The sequence below is a fragment of the Rhinoderma darwinii genome, chromosome 3 (assembly GCF_050947455.1).
Source record: "Rhinoderma darwinii isolate aRhiDar2 chromosome 3, aRhiDar2.hap1, whole genome shotgun sequence".
Classification (NCBI taxonomy): domain Eukaryota; kingdom Metazoa; phylum Chordata; class Amphibia; order Anura; family Rhinodermatidae; genus Rhinoderma; species Rhinoderma darwinii.
This window is the reverse complement of record NC_134689.1, coordinates 252,322,155-252,346,132: the sequence shown is the minus strand read 5'-3', so window position 1 is coordinate 252,346,132 and position 23,978 is coordinate 252,322,155. Positions and strand designations below refer to the sequence as shown.

The 23,978-nt window shown below is 41.0% G+C and overlaps 1 protein-coding gene across 1 annotated transcript in view; it reads left to right on the top strand.

Annotated features, from left to right (window-relative positions):
- NPTN (neuroplastin) overlaps positions 1-23,978 on the top strand; it is a 95,236-nt gene that overhangs the window by 68,998 nt on the left and 2,260 nt on the right. The window contains exons 4-8 of the mRNA XM_075857743.1: positions 1,924-2,018; positions 3,731-3,864; positions 11,536-11,809; positions 22,195-22,216; positions 23,384-23,453. Of these exons, the coding sequence (XP_075713858.1) occupies positions 1,924-2,018; positions 3,731-3,864; positions 11,536-11,809; positions 22,195-22,216; positions 23,384-23,444 (586 nt within the window). The 3' untranslated portion in view covers positions 23,445-23,453. The remainder of the gene's footprint in view (positions 1-1,923; positions 2,019-3,730; positions 3,865-11,535; positions 11,810-22,194; positions 22,217-23,383; positions 23,454-23,978) is intronic.

Here is a 23,978-nt window from a genome sequence, read left to right as displayed (position 1 = left end):
TTTTTTCAGAGAAAAAGTAATTTTCCTCTTCACAGACTAATTCAAATACATTTAGCAAAAAAACTGTGGGGTCAAAATGCTAACTATACCCCTAGATAAATTCATTGAGGGTGTAGTTTCCAAAATTGGGTCAGTTTTTTTTTTTTTTACGGTTTTGGCACCACAAGACCTCTTCAAAACTGACATGCTGCCTAAAATATATATATATAGAAAAAAAAGGAAGTTCCAAAATCCACTAGGCGCTCCTTTGCTTCTGAGGCCTGTGTTTCAGTTCATTAGGACACTAGGGCAACGGGGCATGTGGGATATTTCCAGAAACTGCACAATCTGGGCAATAAATATTTGGTTTCATTTCTCGTGTAAAACCTGTGTTACAGAAAAAACTGTACTACAAATAAATTTTGGCAAAAAAATATATGAAAATTTGTCAATTTCACCGCTACACTGCTTTAATTCCTGAGAAACGCCTAAAGGGTTCAAACACTTTCTGAATGCTATTTTGGATACATTGAGGCGTTCAGTTTTCAAAATGGGGTTATTTATGGGGACTTTCTAATATATAAGGCCCTCAAAGCCACTTCAGAACTGAACTGGTCCCTGAAAAAATAGCCTTTTGAAATGTTCTTAAATATGAGAAATTGCTTCTAAAGTTCTAAGCCTTGTAACATCCTAGAAAAAGAAAAGAATGTTCAAAAAACGATGCAAACATAAAGTACACACATGGGATATATGAAATGGTAACTATATTTTGTGTGGTATTACTGTCTGTCTTACAAGCGGATACCTTTAAATTTAGAACCATACTAATTTTTGCATATTTTCTCTAAATTTTGGTGTTTTTCACACACAAATATTGAATTTATCGACCACATTTTTTTACTAACATAAAGTACAACATGTCACGAGAAAACGGTCTCAATTACTTGGATAGGTAAAAGCATTCGGGAGTTATTACTACATAAGTTAACATGTCCGATTTGAAAAAATCGGCATCGTCCTGAAGCCAAAACCGGCTCAGTCCTGAAGGGGTTAAAGTATACAATGTTTCTTGAGGTTTATAATATATATGATACGTTTGGTCTTTGAATGACCATTCGCACTATTGCACTTTATTTTTACACGTGGTATTGTACACTGTTTTTTTTATGTAATTGATAATGCATTTGTAACGGATTGATTGAGCTGTGCTCCTTATATACTGTATACTCTGTTGTCGTCAACACACTTTGCTTAGAAATGCCTTCATTTAGAAGGTGAAATGTTGCAGTGAATGTTTGGTGAATAAATTCACTTTATTTTTGAGTGCTGCTTCCTCACTTTGAAGTTCTATGACACAAGGAAAGGTTGCTCCTTTTGAAGCTGTACACCTGCTGTGTTTTTCTGCTACAGTGCTGCTCCATTTATTTATTTTGCTTTATATAAAGACTTAAATGTGTCCGCTCAACTGTACCCACTCGTGGCTTTGGCTCAAAAAAACCATCAAAAACTGCATGTGTGAATCCAGCCTAATACTTCTTAAACGCAAGATTTTAATGTCACGTTAACCTGTTTCAGGACAGAAAATAATTTGTGCTTGCAACCTCAGATGTAAAAGATTTGTCCATCTGGAGTATCTAAATATGTAAAAAGTCCATCTTTGCAGACTGAACGTGATGGGTCCAAATACCTGTTAATAATTTTATATAATCACACGGTAATTGCTGGTATAGCCATGAACCTAAAGCTAATTAGACCTATTAAAATATCAATTCAAACTTATCCAGTGTCCTTTTTTCTTCTTTTGTCTCTTTGCTGATGACAGAGAAGTTTGTGGAACTTGCCCCTTGATTACTCCCGTAGAGACCTTATGCTTCATTCTGTATGTTCTAAAAGCATTTGCTAGATCTCTTGAATGTAACTGTATTATCCATGTTCTGATTACAGGCTCCAGAAACCAAAAGCTGACGATTCTGGGGAATATCAGTGTGTATTTACCTTCACTGGTTCTCCACCCGTCAATGCTACTATTGAAGTGAAAGGTTAGTATCCAGAGTAAAAATGAATTGAAACCAGGTGTCCGTGGCATACTTCCAATAGACCATGCAGCTGCTATGGGGACTGGGAACCCGGTGTCCGATTTGACCCCGTCTCATCTTGCCCAGTCGATTTGCCGATTAAATTTATTATGCTATTGTCACCAAATGGCGACATACTGTAGCTGGCACTATTGGGGCAGAGGGGGAAACTGGCACTAATATGAGGAAAGGGGAAACTGACTAGTACTATTAGGACATGGAGGAAACTGGCTGGCTCTAATGACTTAAAATACGATGTGGTTTCAAATAAAGGGGGAAACTAGCTGATGCTAATAGGGGAAATCATGCGGCTGGCAAAAAAAAAAGAGACCTATGACCATTATTTACATTTTTTTTTATGCTTCTATTTTTTGTAATAGCACATATGCATTTTGTTCTGGTTTATTTTAGTTGCAATTATGGGAATTAACTTTTTGGGGGGAGAGGGCAATTCTGACCTCTGCTATTGGGCCCTGGGAATTCTATCCCCTCACCCTCACGCCTGGTGTCTTTGAATGTGGGAATTCACATATAGTTATCACTGACAGATGAAATAGGATCTTGAACATTTGCCAGTTTAATGCAAAAGTACTCTGTTCCCTAAAGAATACCTGAAATGTATACCATGCTGCCCTAACTGATTAGGGTGCAGCTAAGGAAAAAAAGTCTTGTGTTTTTAATATGAGAAGCCTTATAACTGTTTTCTGGACTCTGAGAGTATGTAAATCTGTCTACACACACACACACACACACACACACACACACACACACACACACACACACACACACACACACACACCCCACACACACCCCACACACACACCACCCACACCACACCCACACACCACCCACACACCACCCACACACCACACCCACACACACACCCCACACACCCACACCCCACACACACACACCCCCCACACACACACACACCCCCCACACACACACACACACACACCCCCCCCACACACACACACACCCCACACACACACACACACCCCACACACACACACCCCACACACACACCCCACACACACACCCCACACACACACACCCCACACACACACACCCCACACACACACACCCCACACACACACCCCACACACACACCCCACACACACACACCCCACACACACACACACCCCACACACACACCCCACACACACACACACCCCACACACACACACCCCACACACACACACACCCCACACACACACACCCCACACACACACCACACCCCACACACACACCACACCCCACACACACCCCACACACACCCCACACACACACACCCCACACACACACACCCCACACACACACACCCCACACACACACACCCCACACACACACACCCCACACACACACACCCCACACACACACACCCCACACACACACACCCCACACACACACACCCCACACACACACACCCCACACACACACCCCACACACACACACCCCACACACACACCCCACACACACACCAAACACACACACCAAACACACACACCCCCCCCACACACACACACCCCACACACACAGTTGGTTCATAGGCCTTTACAGGGGTAATCAGTTCAGATAACATGATCTGTTACTTGTTGTTGTAAGTGCATGATAATTCTTCTCTCTGAATTCAAATGGATTTTCATTACCTGGTTTGATTTTTTTAATTTGTTCAGCTACTCCAGAAATCACTGGACACAAAAAGAGCGAAAACAAGAATGAGGGACAAGAAGCTATTCTGTATTGTAAATGTGTAGGATATCCTCACCCAGAGTGGACTTGGTACAAATTGGTTGATGATGTGCTAGTTGTAAGTAGACTCTAATATTAATATGTTGGTTTAATTTTATTATTAGACCTGTTACATCCAGAGAAAAATGTATATAAAATGTTTTTAAGCTGGACTCCATGAACATTCAGGTTTTGGCTTGACATGTAACTAAACGTTTGAATTCATATAAATCTGATAGCATAAATTTGCGTCCTCTATGCTCAATGTATATAGATACAGCCAGAATTAGGATCGCTAAAATTCCTTTAATTAGGTTAATATTAAAAACTAGGCTAACTTAGCCAAAAATTCAAAGTATCAGGCTAACCATGTAGGGAACAATCTAGGCAGAGTTCAGCAGGGTTAAAGACAGCCTGCCACATTATTGCACTATCTCTGCCTAGACTAACAGAGCAAATAAAACTGTACACTGCCTGGATTGGAGTTGAGAATGTGATTTCTCTTATGTAATAATTGTGACACTTAACTCGTTTCAACATCCCTTAGTTATGTAGATGTATCTTCAGAGATGTACATTCATTCACAGCAGCTGCTGCTAACATACATGTGAGTGCATATATCAAGCCCCCCTGTTGTGTGGATCATAGACCATTACTTGTTGGTGTCGTGCATCATAGGTGCCTATGATCCTTAGACCTGTATCTTGTATCCCCTGAGTCCTTGGGTTAAACAGATCATTTCTGTTTGTGGAAATGGCATGCTGATGTGCATCTTTCAGGACCCAGTTCGGGTATCCCCTGGTATTAAATCTCCGTTTGAGTTCTGATGCTGCTGTTTGATAATCGGAGAAATCTGAACAGTTTCTCCTCATACGCAGGTATTGTGCCTTCGGTATACCTTTGCGGAGGTATTTGGGATGCCAGCTGTCCCATCTCAACAGTGTGTTCAGAAATGATCTGTTGAACCCAAGGACTCGGGGGGATACAATATACAGGTCTAAGGATCATAGGCATCTATGACGCCAACAAGTCAGAGAGATATTGAACACCTACTGGGGGATTTTGAAGGCTGACCCAGATATAGGGGAACTGTTGGACGAACGACCAACAATTACATACCGGAGAGGACATAATCAAAAGGATAAATTAGTGCACAGCCACATGCAACCAATAACTGAACAGACATAGTTGCCCAGGGCCCCATCGGGGACATACTGCTGTGGGACATGCAAGCCTGCAGTTCGATAACAGTTGGTTAGACCTTTTCAAACACCGCTTCGGGTCGTATATATAAAATCTATGACTTTATTAACCCCTTCCCGAAATTTGTCGTATGGATACGTCATGGAAAGCTAGTGTTTCCCGCAATTTGCCGTATCCATACGACAAATGCATGGCACCTGCTCAAAAGTTGAGTCTGTGCCCTCTGTAGGTCCCGCCACCGTGCCCTCTGTAGGTCCCGCCACCGTGCCCTCTGTAGGTCCCGCCACCGTGCCCTCTGTAGGTCCCGCCACCGTGCCCTCTGTAGGTCCCGCCACCGTGCCCTCTGTAGGTCCCGCCACCGTGCCCTCTGTAGGTCCCGCCACGCACACCCCTTGTAGAGGGTGCCACGCACACCCCTTGTAGAGGGTGCCTCGCACACCCCTTGTAGAGGGTGCCTCGCACACCCCTTGTAGAGGGTGCCTCGCACACCCCTTGTAGAGGGTGCCTCGCACACCCCTTGTAGAGGGTGCCTCGCACACCCCTTGTAGAGGGTGCCTCGCACACCCCTTGTAGAGGGTGCCTCGCACACCCCTTGTAGAGGGTGCCTCGCACACCCCTTGTAGAGGGTGCCTCGCACACCCCTTGTAGAGGGTGCCTCGCACACCCCTTGTAGAGGGTGCCTCGCACACCCCTTGTAGAGGGTGCCTCGCACACCCCTTGTAGAGGGTGCCTCGCACACCCCTTGTAGAGGGTGCCTCGCACACCCCTTGTAGAGGGTGCCTCGCACACCCCTTGTAGAGGGTGCCACGCACACCCCTTGTAGAGGGTGCCACGCACACCCCTTGTAGAGGGTGCCACGCACACCCCTTGTAGATGGCTCCATTGGGGCTCCCTCTAGGAGTCGAATCCCCAGCCGGATCGTTGCCAATGCTTTTGCCGGGGATTCCTCTGCTGGAGGAGTCTGACATCGCTGTCCATACATATATGGCCGGAGATGTCAGGGGCAACACCAGAGCTGGAGCCCCGGGCAGAGCACTAGTTGCGCTCCTACTGGGACTCCAGCTGTGCTCCCAACATCACTGTCAAGCTTTGGGGAAGCCCTAGACATAGCTGTCCATATATGGACAGCGATGTCAGGGGGATTACACAGAGTCCTGGAGCGGAGCCTATACTACCGCTCTGTCCGGGACACCGCTCTGGGGAAGACCCTGACAACACTGTCCATAAATGGACAGTGATGTCGGGGAATTCCACAGAGTCCCGGAGCAGAGCCTATACTAGCAGCTCTGTGTCCCATGGGCCGTAGATGACAGCCGCAGGGGCCGCATGCGGCCCTCGGGCTTGAGACCCCTGCTCTAGGCTAAGGTAGTAACCCACAGCATATCCCTATAGACAATTCTGCTTCTATTATCTGACCATTTTGTTAACCCAGACAAGCCCTACAGTCCCCTAATCTACTTAATACCCTGAGTCTAGAACAAATACTAGCGTTGTTCTAAAGGAATATTGCTCAATGCTTATCTTTGAAGCATAGGTATGTTGAGCACTATTATTTTTTGGACTAGGAAATAGATGCAAATGAATATTGATCAATGCTTCCCTCGGAAGTATAGGTACGATGAGTACCATCAACATGACAAGATTAGTGTCTCATTTGCTGATTGGAGAATAGATGTCTTACTGTCACTTATTTATAAAGGAGACCTCTCAATTTCAGTACATTGAGGAATGTTCCCAATGTAACATATGCATGTATTCATTTATATACTTTTCGCTATCTAACATTACCCTAGGGCAATATGGCCGGTTTGAACCAAACTGAGCAGTATAACATACCAGATCTACAATAGGTTTCCCTGGCTCTCTGTGTGCCGGAGTATATCTCAAATGCTTCCAGTATTCAGCTACACGATCGACCCTTTTCCGTCTATGCAGAGCGCCTTTACTGCACAGCCACTTAGGAGGTACTGATTGTAACCTGAAGCTTAGTGCGGATTGGTTTACCTGCTATGATGTGGCGTTGCCCGATTTAGGTGAATGAGAGGGCTCAGTCGGCCTGTGACAAACGGGGCTTAAGCTATTAGTAGCCGGTGTTTCACTCGCGTGCCTCACGGTCAGACAACAGTGCCGTCACTAAGATCCACACAATAGGGAGCTTGATAGATGCACTCACATGTATGTTAGCTGCCCCTGCTGTGAATGAATGTACATTTCTGAAGATACATCTACATAACTAAGGGATGTTGAAACGCGTTGGGTGTCTCACAATAATTGCATAAGAGAAATCACATTCTCAACTCTAATCCAAGCAGTGTACAGTTTTATTTGGTCTGTTAATCTAGGCAGAGATAGTGCAATACTGTGACAGGCTGTCTTTAACCTTGCTGAACAATGCCTAGATTGTTCCCTGCGTGGTTAGCCTGATACTTTGAATTTTTGGCTAAGTTAGCCCAGTCTTTAACCTAATTAAAGAAATTTTAGCGATCCTAATTCAGGTGGTATTTATGTAACTAAACGTTCAACAAACTTCTGACATGTCATAAATTTTGATCGGTGGGGGTCCGAGCACTGAGACCCCCACCAATCGCTAAAACAAAGAAAGCATCAGAAGCGCTCGTGTGAGTGGTGGGCCGCTTTGTTTCTGTTTGGCTTTTTCCGCAAAGCTGATGTAGTGGTGTACGGGCTCATAGACTTTCATTTTAGCGATTGTTGGGGGTCTCCGTGCTTGGACCCCCACTAATCAAAACTTCTGACGTGTCACTTTTTAGTTTAGTTACCCTTTACGTTCTCTGCTTATATGACAAAAATGACCTCATTTCCATAAAATGATGTATAAAATTCACTCCAAAATAAGAATTTTCTGCAGAATTCTGTTATTTATTTGTTTCCACAATCTGATTCACCAAGATGGCCATTTTAGAATTTGATGGGCTCCTTAACCCCTTAGACACACAGCCAGTCTTGGTCTTATAGACACAGCCCATTTTTTTTTTAAATCTGACGTCTCATTTTATGTGGTAATAAGTTTGGAATGGTTTTACCCATCCAAGCGATTCGGAGATAGTTTAGTCGTGAATATATTGTACATTATGTTAGTGGTAAAATATGGTTGATACGTTTAGTGCTCATTTGTAAAAGATACCAAAATTTAGAGAAAATTTGGGAAAATTATCATTTTTCTAGATTTAAATGTATCTGCTTGTAAGACAGATAGTACAACACAAAATAGTTACTAATTAACATTTACTGTTTGTCTACTTTTATGTTGGCATCATTTTTTTGTAAGTCCTCTTTTTCTAGGACATTATAAGGCTTATAACTTTAGCAGCAATTTCTCACGTTTTATAAGAAAATGTACAAAACCTATTTTTTAGGGTTCAGTCTGAAGTGGCGTTGAGAGGCTTATATATTAGAAACCCCCTATAAATTACCCAATTTTAAAAACTGCACCCTCAAAGTATTCAAAACAACATTTAAAATGTTTTTAACCCTTTCGGCATCTCCCAGTATTTAAAACAAATTGGAGGTAACATTTGCCCCAACAGTTGCAAACCAATTTCTCCCGAGTACAGCAATACCTCATATGTGGTCATAAACTGCTGTTTGGGCTCGTGGCTCAGACAGGCAGGAGCGCTATTTGGCATTCAGAGTTTGCTGTAATGGTATTTGGGTGCCATGTTGCATTTGCAGAGAAATACATGAGAAGTGACTCCATTTTGGAAAATACACCCACCATAGCATTCATCTTTGGGTGTAGTGAACATTTTGACCCCACAGGCGTTTCATAGATTTTATTAGAATTAGGCAGTGAAAATAAAGTTTGTTTTTTTTTCTCCAAAAATATGTAGTTTTAGCTCCCAATTTTACAAGGGTATTATCAGAAAAAAATAACACATTAGTTACTCAATTTCTCCAGAGTACGGCAGTACCCAATATGTGGTCCTAAACTGCCGTTTAGGCATGTGCCAGGGCTCAGAATGGAAGGAGCGCAGATTTTGCTAGAGTGGTGTTCAGGGGCTTTGTAAATGCGACATGGTTCCCAAGGTACAGTGGAAACCCACGAGAAGTGATCCGATTTTAGAAACTACACCCATCAAGGCATTTATCATTTGCCTATACATCTGACAGGGCTCAGAAGTGAAAGCGCACCATGCGCACTTTAGGCCTATTTTGGTGATCTCCACAGCATTGGCCCACAATTGCAGGGTTCTGAGGTCAAATAGTAAAACAAACCCCCCCCCCCTCCCCAAGAATTGACCCACATTTTGGAAACTACAGCCATCTAGGCATTTTTTAAGGTGTGTAGTGAGCATTTAACTCCACAAGTGTTGTTCATTAGAAATTGATGCGCAGCGGATGGTGCAAAGTGAGAATTACAATATTCCACTGATATGCAATTTTAATGCAAAATATATTGTGGCCAGTTTGTGCCACTGAAGACAAACAACTCAAACTGTTAAGCAAGTTCTACCAGGTACGCTAATGACATGTGGATGTAAACTGCTGTTTGGGCACATTGTAAGGGCAGATTTACACGAACATGTAATACGTCCGTACAACGCGTGTTTTTCACGCGCGCCGCACGGACCTATGCTAGTCTATGGGGCAGTGCAGACTGTCAGTGATTTTTGCGCAGCGTGAGTCCGCTGCGTAAAACTCACGACAGGTCCTATATTTCTGTGTTTCAGCTCACGGAGCTGTTAAGTGCCTTTTGTGCACGCAAAACGCCGCGTTTTTTGCGTGCGCAAAAACGCACACGCTCATGTAAATCCGCCCTAAGGCTCAGAGGAGAGGGAGCGCCATTTGGATTTTGAAGCACAGATTTTGCTTGGTAGTAGTTTTGTTTGGAGTTTTACCGGTGTTTCAGTTTATAATGTGGGGGCATATGTACGTAAACTGTGTGGAATAAATCAGGGTATAATAATGTGGTAAATAAATAATAATCTATAGATTTTTGGCTTGTATCACACTGATAAATGGTGTCCAATATTACACCTTGTTTGGAACACACTCCGCACCTTTTGTTTTGCCATATTCTGAGAGCCATAACTTTTATTTTTTTGTTTACAGAGCTGTGAGAGGGCGTTTTCTTCTTCTTCTTTTTTTTGCGGGACAATCTGTAGTTTTCATCGGTACCATTTTAGGGTACTTGCGACTTTTTAATCACTTTTTATTCCATTTTTTGGGGATGCAAGCATTTCTGGTTTTAAGTTTTCACCCTGCGCTATAAATGACATAACTTTATTCTGCAGTTGATACGATTATGGCGATACCATATGTATATTATTTTATATTTTTTTAGGTCTTATAGCGTTTGCACAATAAAATCACTTTCTTTTTTAAATCATTTATCGTTTGTGTTACCATATTCTAAGAGCCGTAACTTTATTTGAAAAAAAATTTCCGTCAAAACTGTGGAGGGCTTTTATTTTTATTTTTTTGTGGGACAGGCTGTAAGTTTTATTGGTACCATTTTGGAGTACATTCAACTTTTTGATCACTTTTTATTAAATTTTTTTGGTAGGCGAGGTAACCAAAAACAGCGATTCTGGCATTGTATTTTATTTTAGTTTTTTGACACTGTGCAGAATAAATAACATTATCGTTTTATAGTTCGGAATGAAAAGTAATGCAAAAACAGGGATTAAATGTAGCACTTCCAACATCCAAACGAGTCAGGTAGTTTGTAAAGAAAAAGGGCTTTATTAACATAACCACATGAGTGGCTACGCGTTTCAACAAGTCTTCCTCAGGCCAATTACAAAATTAAAAACAGGGTGCAGTTAAATACAGAGTAAAATGACGTGTGTCAGAAAAAACCCCCAACCCTGACTGACCGTTAACTGATCGAAACAGCTGCTAGAATGGCTAGAACTAGATGGGGAAAGACTAATGTTCTTGTTGTTAGCTCTATTCTGTCAGATTTTCACCCCCTCGTTTTCCAACATGAGGATTGTATAGAATTTATATTAGTCCTTTATGAATTTTAATGTTTAAAATAATCAACTTATTCTTTTTAATAGTAATTAATAAAGGTTAAGTATTCGTTCCCTGACAATCTCTGCAGTGATACAATTTGGGATACAAGTAGTATGAGCTGTTCAATTTTCAGATATTTTCTTTCCAGCCGGTCACCTGCTGCTTTATTTCCCACACCATAATCATATGGAAAATATAAAATCTATTTAGTCAAAACTTTTCACTCCAGTGCTGCCAATCCATTATAATCTTCTGCATATTACAGGAATAAAAGTGCTGGTGCATTCATGCATGTAGATCGCAGCATGGTCACCTTTACCAATTGCTAAGCAGCAACCCCAACTTGTTGGGATGCCACTAACTAGCTGTGTGCTTGCAGATCGTATTCATTGGGGAGTCTAAAGGACTTGCTAATGAATATTTTCAATGGTTTTATTTAGGCTTTATTTGCACAAAATGGGCTAAAATCACTGTCTGTTTAGTGTTGAATTTCATGACAACGTAAACCTTGTCTGACGATAAATTTTATTTGTTGAGGTGTCTTAATGTTTCTTTTTTCACTTTGCAGGGACCAAATAATGAGAGTGGACGTATCTTTGTCACCAACAAAGATAACCACACAGAATTAAAAATCATAAACCTGGATATCGCCAAAGACCCCGGAGTGTACCAGTGTAATGCTACCAATTCTGTTGGCTCTGTAAGCAGTAATATCATCTTGCGTGTGCGCAGTCACTTGGCTCCAGTGTGGCCCTTCCTTGGCATTGTGGCAGAGATCGTGATCTTAGCAGTCATCATTGTGGTGTATGAAAAGCGCAAAAGACCAGACGAAGTGCCTGACGGTAAGAACAGGATGAGGGACATACAAGCAATCTATAGACCTGATTATAGTTGGGTTCATAACCTTGTGCCTAAAACTTATAAACAAAACGAAATTTAGAATTTGGGACATTGTGTGTGTGTAAGTGTAGACATGTATTTATGGCCACTATCTCTATGGCACTTTGGTACATTGCTGAAGAGTATCTTGTGTTCTACCATTTTATTACCAGTGTACCAGAAATAAAAATAAGAATTTACCAAGAAGGGGGGCTATTGACACATGTAAAATAGTGCATGTTTTTATTGGAGTTCTCCTTCATCCTCGCTAAAGTTTAAAGAGGCTCTGTCACCAGATTTTGCAACCTCTATCTGCTATTGCAGCAGATCGGCGCTGCAATGTAGATTACAGTAAAGTTTTTATTTTTAAAAAACGAGCATTTTTGGCCAAGTTATGACCATTTTTGTATTTATGCAAATGAGGCTTGCAAAAGTACAACTGGGCGTGTATTATGTGCGTACATCGGGGCGTGTTTACTACTTTTACTAGCTGGGCGTTGTGTATAGAAGTATCATCCACTTCTCTTCAGAACGCCCAGCTTCTGGCAGTGCAGACACAGCCGTGTTCTGGAGAGATCACGCTGTGACGTCACTTCCCCAGGTCCTGCATCGTGTCAGACGAGCGAGGACACATCGGCACCAGAGGCTACAGTTGATTCTGCAGCAGCATCGGCGTTTGCAGGTAAATCTATGTAGCTACTTACCTGCAAACGCTGATGCTGCTGCAGAATCAACTGTAGCCTCTGGTGCCGATGTGGCCGACACGATGCAGGACCTGGGGCAGGAAGTGAGTGACGTCACAGCGTGATCTCTCGAGAACACGCTGTGTCTGCACTGCCAGAAGCTGGGCGTTCTGAAGAGAAGTGGATGATACTTCTCATCAGAACGCCCAGCTAGTAAAAGAAGTAAAAACGCCCCGATGTACGCACATAATACACGCCCATAATACACGCCCAGTTGTACTTTTACTTTTCAACACGCCCAGTTGTACTTTTGCAAGCCTCATTTGCATAAATACAAAAATGGCCATAACTTGGCCAAAAATGCTTGTTTTTTAAAAATAAAAACGTTACTGTAATCTACATTGCAGCGCCTATCTGCTGCAATAGCAGATAGGGGTTGCAAAATCTGGTGACAGAGCCTCTTTAAGCCATGTCCACATACTGTGTATATGAAAAATGCACGCCAATAGTCTGCAACAATATACAGTGCAATACAAGTGAATGGATTTTACAAAACCCTGTTCACATGCTGCAGAAAAATCAGCAGTGCATATGCATTGTTTACATAATTTTGTAACTCAAAATGTGAGATTTGAAGGCAAAGCTGTTACACGTGTGGATTTCACCATTGGTTTGCAGTCTATTTCCATAGCTAAATATTTCTGCAACGTGTGAACAGTTCCCTCCCACATGGTGGTATTTAATTGTAATAATTGCCAACTCCACTTCCTCAAGAAATCTCTTTTGATAGGGATTATTCAGGATTCTAAAATTAATGGCATATCCTTAGGCCTATCAATATCAGATCGGTGGGGTTCTGACTCTGCACCGTGCTGATCAGCTGTTTGGAATGGCAGCGGCGCTAGTGCGAGCACTGCAGCCTATTCATTGTTTAAATCGGTTTCAGTTTGGTTCACACTTGCACACGCCCTTAAGTTCGTAGCGGCTGTTCCTGGCATTGCAAATTCCCTTGAATGGAACAACGCTGCAATACCAGGCACAGCCGCTTTGAAAGCAACGGTTTCTGCAAGTACGACCCTGACTAAAACCGATGTAAACGATGAAGAGGCTGCAGTGCTCGCAACTCCAAACAACTGATTGGTGGGGGTTCTGAGAGTCTGACCCCCACTGATCTAATATGAATGGCCTATCCTAAGGCCATCAATTTTAAAATCCTGGCTAACCCCTTTAATTCAGTTGAAAGATGCAGGCAAATGTATAGAGTAGTTTTATCTATTTTCCTGCTAGAAAACAGAGATAAATATATTTATACTGCAAGACTGATAAAATAGCTGAATTTATGTGCAATTAAAATAACATCCAGATGATAAAATAATGCGTTCATTAGACCCTCCAGCACTCAAAGGCCATGTATACCTTTTGGAAGGTTTTTTTTTTTCTAATATTAAATCAACTTTGTGTTTCAATAAACATTCAAATTGAGTTTTATTAAAGCATTTCTTTACTTTTTACGATACAGCTTCTATATATCCTGTATACTTAGCAGCTGTATTGTTTTCTCTTAGATAATTCTGGCAGTTCAGCTGAACTGACTGATGGGCTAAGAGTGGGTCCTGCATGTCTGCGACACACAAGATCCAGCTAATGTTCGATCTCATTTAAGTTCCAAACTTAAATGTGATCGATATTAACTGGATTTTATGAAAGTTGCTTAAAAACACAAAACACATTGATTGTGGTGTAATAAGAGAAAAATAATAATTGCTTCCAAAGGTGTATCCATATGCCAAAGTTGGGTGGGGGAAGTATGGAACGGGCTCACGGAGTAAACCCGCTCCATACGATGCCGGTGTCTGCTGTATTTTACAGCCGAGACTTCAGAGTAACGAGCGGGGTCGCTCTCGAGCGTGATCCCGCTCGTTTAACTCATTAAATGCCGTGGTCAATAGCGACCGCAGCATTTAAATAGTTAGAAAGAGGGGGCGACCCCCTCGAACAGCTAATCACGCCCCCCGCAATGCAATCGTGGGGTGGCGATTGTTGCTATGGCTGCCTGGGGTCCGCCATCTTTGTGCTTAATATAAGCCTGTCAGAATCCCGATATACTGCAATACATTAGTATTGCAGTATATCGTGCAAGCTATCTAACGATCGCTGGTTGAAGTCCCCTAGGGGGACTAATAAAAAGACTTAAAATTTGTAAATAAAGTTGTTGTTTTTTTATGTAAAAAAAAAAAAATTAAAAGTAAAAAAATAAACCCTTTTCCCATTTTCCTCCTAGAGCATAGTAAATAAATAAACATAATTGGTATCGCCGCGTCTGTAAAAGTCTGAACTATTACAATATATCATTATTTAACCCGCACGGTGAACGCTGTAAAAAAGATAAATTGTAAACTCCAGAATCTCTATTTGTTGGTCGCCTAATCTCCCACAAAAATGAAATAAAAAGTGATCAAAACGTCGCATGTACACCAAAATGGTATTCTTAAAAACTACAGCTTATCCCGCAAAAAATAAGCCCTCATACCACTTAATCGACGGAAAAATAAAAAAAGTTATGGCTCTCGGAATTTGGCGACACAAAAGAAATTTTTTTTTACACTTAAAATAAAAATATAGAAAAAACTATATATATTTGGTATCGCCGTAATCGTATTGACCCACAGAATAAAGTTAACATCTTGTTTTAATGGCACAGTGAATTCTGTAAAAACGGCGCGCAAAAAACAATGGAGGAATCAGTTTGTTTTTTTTTCATTTTCTAGCCCACAAATTTTTTTCACATTTCCTAGTACATTATATGGCACAGTAAATGGTGCTACGAAAAACTACAACTCGTCCTGCAAAAATCAAGTCCTCATCGATGGAAAAATAAAAAAGTTATGGCTTTTGGAAGGTGGGGAGGAAAAAATTAAAATCTGAAAAAGGGCTGCGGCGGGAAGGGGTTAAAGGCTATTTACACCACTGAACTATTATTATTTCTTAGGGTATGTGCACACGGTAGCAGGCTTTTACATCTGAAAAGACTGTTTTCAGGAGAAAACAGCTGCCTCGTTTCAGACTTAAAAGCTCCTCCTCGCATTTTGCGAGGCTTCTCTGACAGCCGTAAATCTTGAGCTGCTCTTCATTGAGTTCAATGAAGAATGGCTCAAATTACGTCTGAAAGAAGTGTCCTGCACTTCTTTTAACGAGGCTGTATTTTTACGCGTTGTCGTTTGACAGCTGTCAAACGACGACGCGTAAATGACAGGTTGTCTGCACAGTACGTCGGCAAACCCATTCAAATGAATGGGCAGATGTTTGCCGACATATTGTAGCCCTATTTTCAGACGTAAAACGAGGCATAATACGCCTCGTTTACATCTGAAAATAGGTCGTGTGAACCCAGCCTAAATAAAATATATTTTTTTTTAACTTTTTAAGAAAAAACAATTGAAGATACAGCTTTTATGTATCCTGTATACATAGAAGCTGTATCTTGCCGTCAAAGCAGATTCAGTCAGGTCAGGTGAACTGAGTGCTCGACTAAAAGCTGGTCCTGAGTGTCTGACATACAAGTGATCGTTATTAGCTGGATCCTGTATGTCAGACACTCAGGACCAGCTTTAGTCGAGCACTCAGTTCACCTGACCTGACTGAATCTGCTTTGACGGCAAGATACAGCTTCTATGTATACAATAGAGCTCAAAGGTGCACATAGCCTTTTAAGGCAAATTTCAGAGGAAAGGAATCGTTTTCAATTATTTCATTTATTGAAATATGCAAAATTGTGCCCTGAAATCCCTTTGTGGCCGGACTATTGAAATAATAGAGAATAGTTTTTCACTTCGCAGTGGCAACCTGTGCCACTATTCACTTGAATGCAGCTGTGTAGCAGTTCTCTGCACAGTGTGTGGTCGGAAGCGCAGCTTGGAAGGGGCTGCAGCCCCTTTAATCTCAGCAATACCAATTGGAAAGTAATGGTATATCCTAGCGATATGCCATCACTTTCTGCGATGGGAAAACACTTTTAATATTCTAAATATGCTACTCGTTCAATATTGATTAGCCTGTGATATATAAAGTATTAATGTTTTAACTAGTAGAACTAACCGGATATGCAAGATTATTTTTTTTTCAATAGATCTGGTTTTTTAAAGACTTTATTTTTTTTATAATTCTAACAATGTCACTCATAAATTTCTTCCCCTTTCATGGTATATATATCTGGTAAGTGTGATCTGTATAAGCATTTAAGTAACCAGTCTCCACAAGGATTGCACAAGTTTCATATAGTCTAAACTGAGGTTTGTATAAATCAAGTCTGAGCCATGGTGCCATCTTGCTGTTGGCATGAAAAACACTGCTGACTACTGCATGCTAATAATATCTTCTAGGTAAGGAATCGGGCAGCTCTGCAGATTATACAAAACACTTTTTATAGACTTGTTTGTTGTTCTAATGCTGTCTGGACAGTTCCCCTTCTGTCTCTCCTATTAGACAGTGATTCAGCAGTGCATTTCATACACTCTCTGGCTCAGCTTTGCTTTTCTTTCGAAGGTTTACATATAATGCATCTTGAATAGATACTTTACCAGTTTACGTTTAAGCCAGCTTACACTACTCCGTAAATTGGATGCAGTGACCTACGCTGCTCAAATGTACCGGTTTAGTCCAAGAGCAATCTAGGCTGCTGCAAGAAAGAAGTGTTCAGGGCCATTAAAATACAACTTTTCGGAAAATACATAAAAAAATAATTCTTTAGTCCATGTACAATAGCCCACATTTATTAAGGCTGGCATTTCATACGCCAGTCTAAAGATCGTTGGAGTGAAATGCACCAAATGTAACAAGATGCACGCTGCTTAATAATTTTGGACCGTCCTAAAGTCAGAAAAAATTTATTCCTGCAATGAGCAGGCGTAGATCTGCGCCGTTTTCCTGCTTTAGTATTAAAAATTGTATCTAAAAGCTGTAGGCCATGCTCACTTCCAGTTAAACACGCCCACTTTTTCGCCGCACTTTTTAAAACTGGCAAGTGTTGACAAGTCGAATTTTTTTTTTTTTACGCAAAAATGATGTTCACCATAATTTGTGTCTGTTTTGGACTCCGTTTACACCAAAAACTGGTGTAAACTTATTAATAAATGTGGGCCATTGTTTTAGATTACAATATGATTTAACTTAATTTACAGTTTCTTTTGTACACTGCTGTACAGAATGAAGATGAGTTTTTTTTTTTATAATATTATTATTATTATTATTTTGGGGTCAAAATATGTGACCGTTAATACTGAGCATTTTGATTATTTATGATTTTTTTTTTCCCCTTCCGGTATAGCAACTTTCACATAAGAGTAATCATTTATGGAGTCATAATTTTCTTTTACGTTAATCAGAGGCCTGAACTCTTCAGCTTTTAATCTCTATATACAGATATTGTGTGTGCATGGGTGTGAGTGTGTTGGGGATTTTGCTTGAAATGTATGTTTCCGGCATGATGCACTGCAGTTCCTGCTGTGTTTTGAAAAAGATTCCTTTTTAGTGGGAATTCAGTGCATCCTGCTGGTCGGAGTGAGCACTGCCTGTATATAAACCTGCCCTTCATTTCACCATTGCTTCCTATCCACTTCACATTTTGCCTGCCTCTCTTCTCCGCAGCACAGATCGAATCGGCCACTTTTGTCTTTTTATTTTTCAATGACATTTTATTTTCTATCCAATTTTATTTTCTTTGTTGGTCGGGAGGGGGAAATCCTGGAAGGCAGCTTCTCTAATGATACTTGTCGGTTACTGTGACTTTTTCTTTTCCCCCCTTCAATTGCATCAAACCTTAAATATTATGGTGGTAAGTGCGAGTTTTGCATGCTTTTCCAGTTTGTCTAATCTCGCTTCCGTTGTTGGGATTGCTCAAGCCCATGATGTTAACACTTGGGAGTTTTCCCTCATCCACTCTCACGACTAATTTTCAGTTTGTTTTGGTTTTTTGTTTGTTGTTTTCCCCTTGCTTTGGTTTGAAGAGAGAACCTCTTTTGTTACTTGTCCCCTCCTCCTTTCTAAGGCCTCATGCACACGACCGTGCTCGTAATTACGACTCGTAAATACGAGCACGGGCAGCCGGCCGCTTTTGCGAGCCGTGCTCCCATTATAAAGTATAGGAGCACGGCCCGTAAAATGAAAAAATAGAACATGTTCTATTTTTTTAACGGCACGGGCACTTTCCCGTGAGAAAACGGGAAGGTACCCGTGACTAACAGAAGTCTATGGGCCCGTTATTGCGGGTCGTAATTATGACCCGCAATAACGGGTGTTTTTACGGTCGTGTGCATGAGGCCTAAGGATAAGTTTTATACAGGGTAAACTGTAACATGGCTCTTGGCATGGGTTTGGGTCTAGAACTTCTATCAATACTATAGTTGCACACAAACAAACCTTGCTGAATCTACTTTGGCATGGTCCGCAATAATCCCGCAGCTGTTTAAAGGTTATCCAATTGTTGAAGATTGATTTCAGATACATCTTTCTAGGGGCAAAGCTTTGTTTTTCAAATCACCGGAGCCCTTTCACTAAGAGGGGAGTGTAAAATTATAAAATTGGTAGTCCTATTACTCCACTCCCTCTGTCCCCTGTTCTTGGAAACCTACAGTTCGTGGTGGCAGGTGGAAGGGATTAACACCTGACTACAGGGTTTGGTTGGGGTCTGTAACATGGAGACACATGTTTGCATAGGAGCTGTATATGCTAAATGATAGAATACTTTAAATCAAGACTATTTGCGAAGTTGCTTTATTTTAGATGCATTGGATCAGTTTAAAATTGGTTGCAAAAGTGCAGATAGCCTTTAAAGGGCTTTTCCCATCAGAGACATTATGACATATCCATAGGATATGTCATAAATGTCAGATCGATGCGGGTCCCACCTCTGGGACCCGCACCTATCTCTAGAACAGGGGCCCCTAAACCCCGTTCTACTGCTCTGTGTTGTGGCTGAAGCGTGTGATTTCCGACCATGAATTACGGAAACAGCGTAGCTCAGCTGGGGTACGCTATTTTCCTAACTCCCATAATAGTGAATGGCAGTTACGGAAGCAACGTAGCATGCGAGCCACACGATTCCGCCACAACATAGAGCAGTAAAACGGCATCAAGGGGCCCTGTTCTAGAGATAGGTGCGGGTTCCAGAGGTGGGACCCGCATCTATCTGACATTTGACATATTCTGTGGAAATGTCAATGTCCCTGATGGAAAAAACTCCTTTAACTGGCAGCAAAGAATTTGGTACCTTTTGTATTAGAAAACAAAAAACAAGCTCCGATCTCTATCATGTACATTATGAAATCAAGAATTCTGGAGCTATTTTGATTGGCTGATAAACCATAAACAGCATACATCTGCCATCAACTGTATTTCCATAGCAGTATTGAGGTAGATTACAATTTCTCCATTTTGGAAACCTTTAATTTTTTTGGCTTGAAATACCTAGGAAAACTTGAAAGAAGATTTTTGTCCCCCACCTTTTCCTTTCAGTCGAGGTGGGCAGCAGTTATATTGCAGCTTTTCAGTCCCTTTTTAATGTAGCTATTTGGCATTTATATTTAAAGAATTGCTGGAAAAGGAATATTTAGTGGAAGTCATATTCATTGGAAAATGTACCCATATTTTTATAACCTTTTTCTTAAAATATACTTCCAGTCAAATGTCCTTATTTTCATCAAGTTACGAAACAATGCTCACCCTTGCTACAATCCACAAGGCTTTTGGCCCTTATCCAGGCAGCAGTTTTGTGATGATCCTTTCAAGCTCCATTGATTTAAAATTACAAGGCTCAACATGTTAAATGAGAGCACCACCCAAATTTCAGATTTCAATGTTAACATTGTGGATGGTGACACATTTGGGGGAGTTGTATATATAAACAAATGCATATAAAAACTGGAGCTTCAATTTTACAAAAACACCCTGAAAAATGTGAGTAGTGATGGGACTGGCTTCTGGAGTAATATCCCCTATTTTTCCTTTGCTTTTGTTTTTATGTCCCTATGATGAGAACAAGGCTGAAGCGCAAGCCAGATGTGTTCTAATAGGGACACCAGAGCAGATGAGCACCTTTAGTTTGAGTCCTTTAACTTCACGCATTGATAGCCTGGCTTTAAATCTCAGTTCACATTTTCCCTGTCCGCTAAGGGGCCTTTGCTGGTAAGGGATGTGGATATTCCTTAATTATAAATAAATAAAATAAAGTGAAGCTTTTTCATGTATATCTATGAATGTTACATACAGTTACTATATCATTTTCTGAGAAACTAATAAGACACTGCTAGTCTAGAAGCACTAGATGGCACTAGAGAACACTTTTAAATCTACAGCAAATCTTATGAAGGTCATAAGTACATTTTAAACATGCACTGGCGGGTGACATCCAATTTACAAACCATTGTGGGGTATACAGTATGTGTTGATTCTAACCCTCTGCAGTCTCCTAATGAAACAACAATAAAAAAAAAGTTTACTAATAAATAGATGTGTGTATGTTTGTGTGTATGTGTGCGCATGCACGTTTCAGTTTAGGGAATTGGTTGCTGTGTTTCAGGCCCTCTGTGTAAATGTAGCTCTCCTGTGCGTTAATACAGCACGATGTAGTCCTACCCAGTCTGACATTTCTGTCCCATTTCAAAATGCATTTTGCCAGTTAACCAGATGTCTGTGGACAAAGGCTTGTTGACTGTTCGTGCACATTTTGTTTTAGTTATTTATATTTGTTATCTTTGCTTTGAATTCTCCCCCCCCATGGAAATCTTTTGTTGTTCTTGGCTACTTGTTGACTTTGTTCATGTGTTGGCAGCAGGTAGAAAGGTAGTAATAATGGTCATGTGATCATATTACTCCCTGTTTGTGCTCATGCAGGTACCAACACTTGTTTCAGAGATTGTACCTCTTCATCTTTTTGCTTCATGTGCACTAGTCTCCTTGTGGAATCCTGCTTTTATTTTTTCTTTAAGACTTCAGTGAAAATTTGTTTGCTTCTTAACATATCAGATGTCTGCATTTAATAAATATTCAATTTAAAATCCATTCTTAAAAAGAAAAAAATTGTAAAATTCTGATAAACATAATTATTTGGCAATCGCAGAAAAACAGGCGGTATGCAGGTCTAAGGGACTAAAAAAAGAAAAAGTAACTGAAGTCTGACAAGGGAGTATGATATCCAATTATCTTATCATAGTATTAGGAAGAAAGCTAGCTTTTGAAAGCAGTTTGGTATCGAATAAGTTAGATTTAGTTAGACGCCCCCATTTAGTTAGATGGACTCCTCACCCCACAGTAAGAAAAAAAACTAGCAGGATTTTACAACTGAAATGTTGGGTTTGTCTTCATTGAATTTTCTCAGTGAACCACTGGAACTAGGGGACAAGATGGTTTCAATAAATCACAACAATCTGTCCACTACAGTTGCAGTCCTTCATGGCCTATCAGACTTAAGTTTCATCTTAAAGAACATAAGCAATCATTTACAATAACCAGATGCCTTGGGATGCAAGTGACTGAAGTGTCCACACAGAGTTAACATCAGTCACTCCACTAACAAATATGTAAATATGACTCTTACTTTTTACTGATGTAACTTTTGTTTTTTTTTTCTTTGTTTTTTTCCCTTCTCACAATATTTTGGATGACCTGTGCAGACGATGAACCAGCTGGACCTATGTAAGTAAACAATCTGCGTACATGAAAGCCCTTCTTCTCTCACTGTGTTGTATGTTTATCTGCTGACTTATTAGGGCTAGTTCACACACCTTTTTTTGGACACGTTTTTGTGACGTGGAGACAGTCGGAAAATGCGCCAAAAAACGGACAGAAAATGCCTCCCATTGATTTTCCTCTGCCTGCCCGCCGATTTTCGCCCGCGGCCATTGAGCACTGCGGGCATAAAACGCTGCAAAATGCGCTTTCTCTGCCTCCCATTGATGTCAATGGGAGGTCAAAGGCGTAATCACGCGAAGATGGGGCATGTCCCTCCTTTCTCCCGCGAGCCGGTTTTACCACTCGCGGGAGAAAACCGCCTCCCATTGAAATCAATGGGAGGCATTTTCGGCCAGTTTTTGGCGAGTTTTGCAGCGTGGTTTCCGCGTCAAAAAACTCAGTGTGAACCCAGCCTTACCCTCCCACATAACATAGTATAAATTGGTTACATTTAAAGGGAGTGGCAGGGGATTTAAGAGGTGAGGGCTATTTATCAACTGAGCAGCCCCTAGAATAAAATAAACTTTCAGTTGGTTTATTGTTGTAAATGCTGCATCTTGTCCACAGCAACTAATTTCCGTGTGCTACATAGATGTTACATTTTTGTATACAAGTCGTACAGATCTATGAGGCTGGGTTCACACAACCTATTTTCAGACGTAAACGAGGCGTATTATGCCTCGTTTTACGTCTGAAAATAGGGCTACAATACGTCGGCAAACATCTGCCCATTCATTTGAATGGGTTTGCCGACGTACTGTGCAGACAACCTGTCATTTACGCGTCGTCGTTTGACAGCTGTCAAACGACGACGCGTAAAAATACAGCCTCGTCAAAAGAAGTGCAGGACACTTCTTTCAGACGTAATTTGAGCCGTTCTTCATTGAACTCAATGAAGCACAGCTCAAAATTTACGGCTGTCAGAGAAGCCTCGCAAAATGCGAGGAGGAGGAATTACGGCTGAAACGAGGCAGCTGTTTTCTTCTGAAAACTGTCTGTCATTTCAGCCGTAAAAGCCTCTCATCGTGTGCACATACCCTGAAGGAGAAACCATTAGGACCATTATAAATGGTGTCAAAGTACCTACATAATTTCAGAATGGTTAATGCTTATGTTTCGTTACTCTTTCAGGAAGAGTAACTCTACAAACAACCACAAAGATAAGAACTTGAGGCAAAGAAACACAAGTTAAATAAATCTGGTAAGTAAAGGAGGATATTTGTGGTGAAAACAATCATGTTTAGTAACTAGCTATCCATACAACGTCTTCATCATGAACATAACCAAGCCTCAATGTCTTGAGCCCTCTAAAGATAGCCAAGGCAGGAACGACGATCGGTTGTTTTTACTGCAGACCTCACACACGAGATCACAGCCGGACGTTTTGTAAATGAATTGTCCTTTACGGTTGGTCTATGAAGGTTTCAGAAGTTAAAATGACATATAACTGATCGATCTTTGCCTTGATCTATGACCCGAGATGACTTGTGCACTCTACCAACAGAAGCCTATCTGGTCTTCCGTGACACGTAAAAAGGATGACTGACGGCAGTACGTAGTTGAAAAAAAATACAAAATAAACTATGTACATTTCGATTTGCTGCAATTGTAGCGACCCGCGGAATAAAGTTCTGTTTTATATCACACCATAAATTTAAGCATACATTTAAGACTAAAAAAAAGAATGCGAAAATTTCAGGTTTTTTCCTTTACCTCCCAAAAGAAA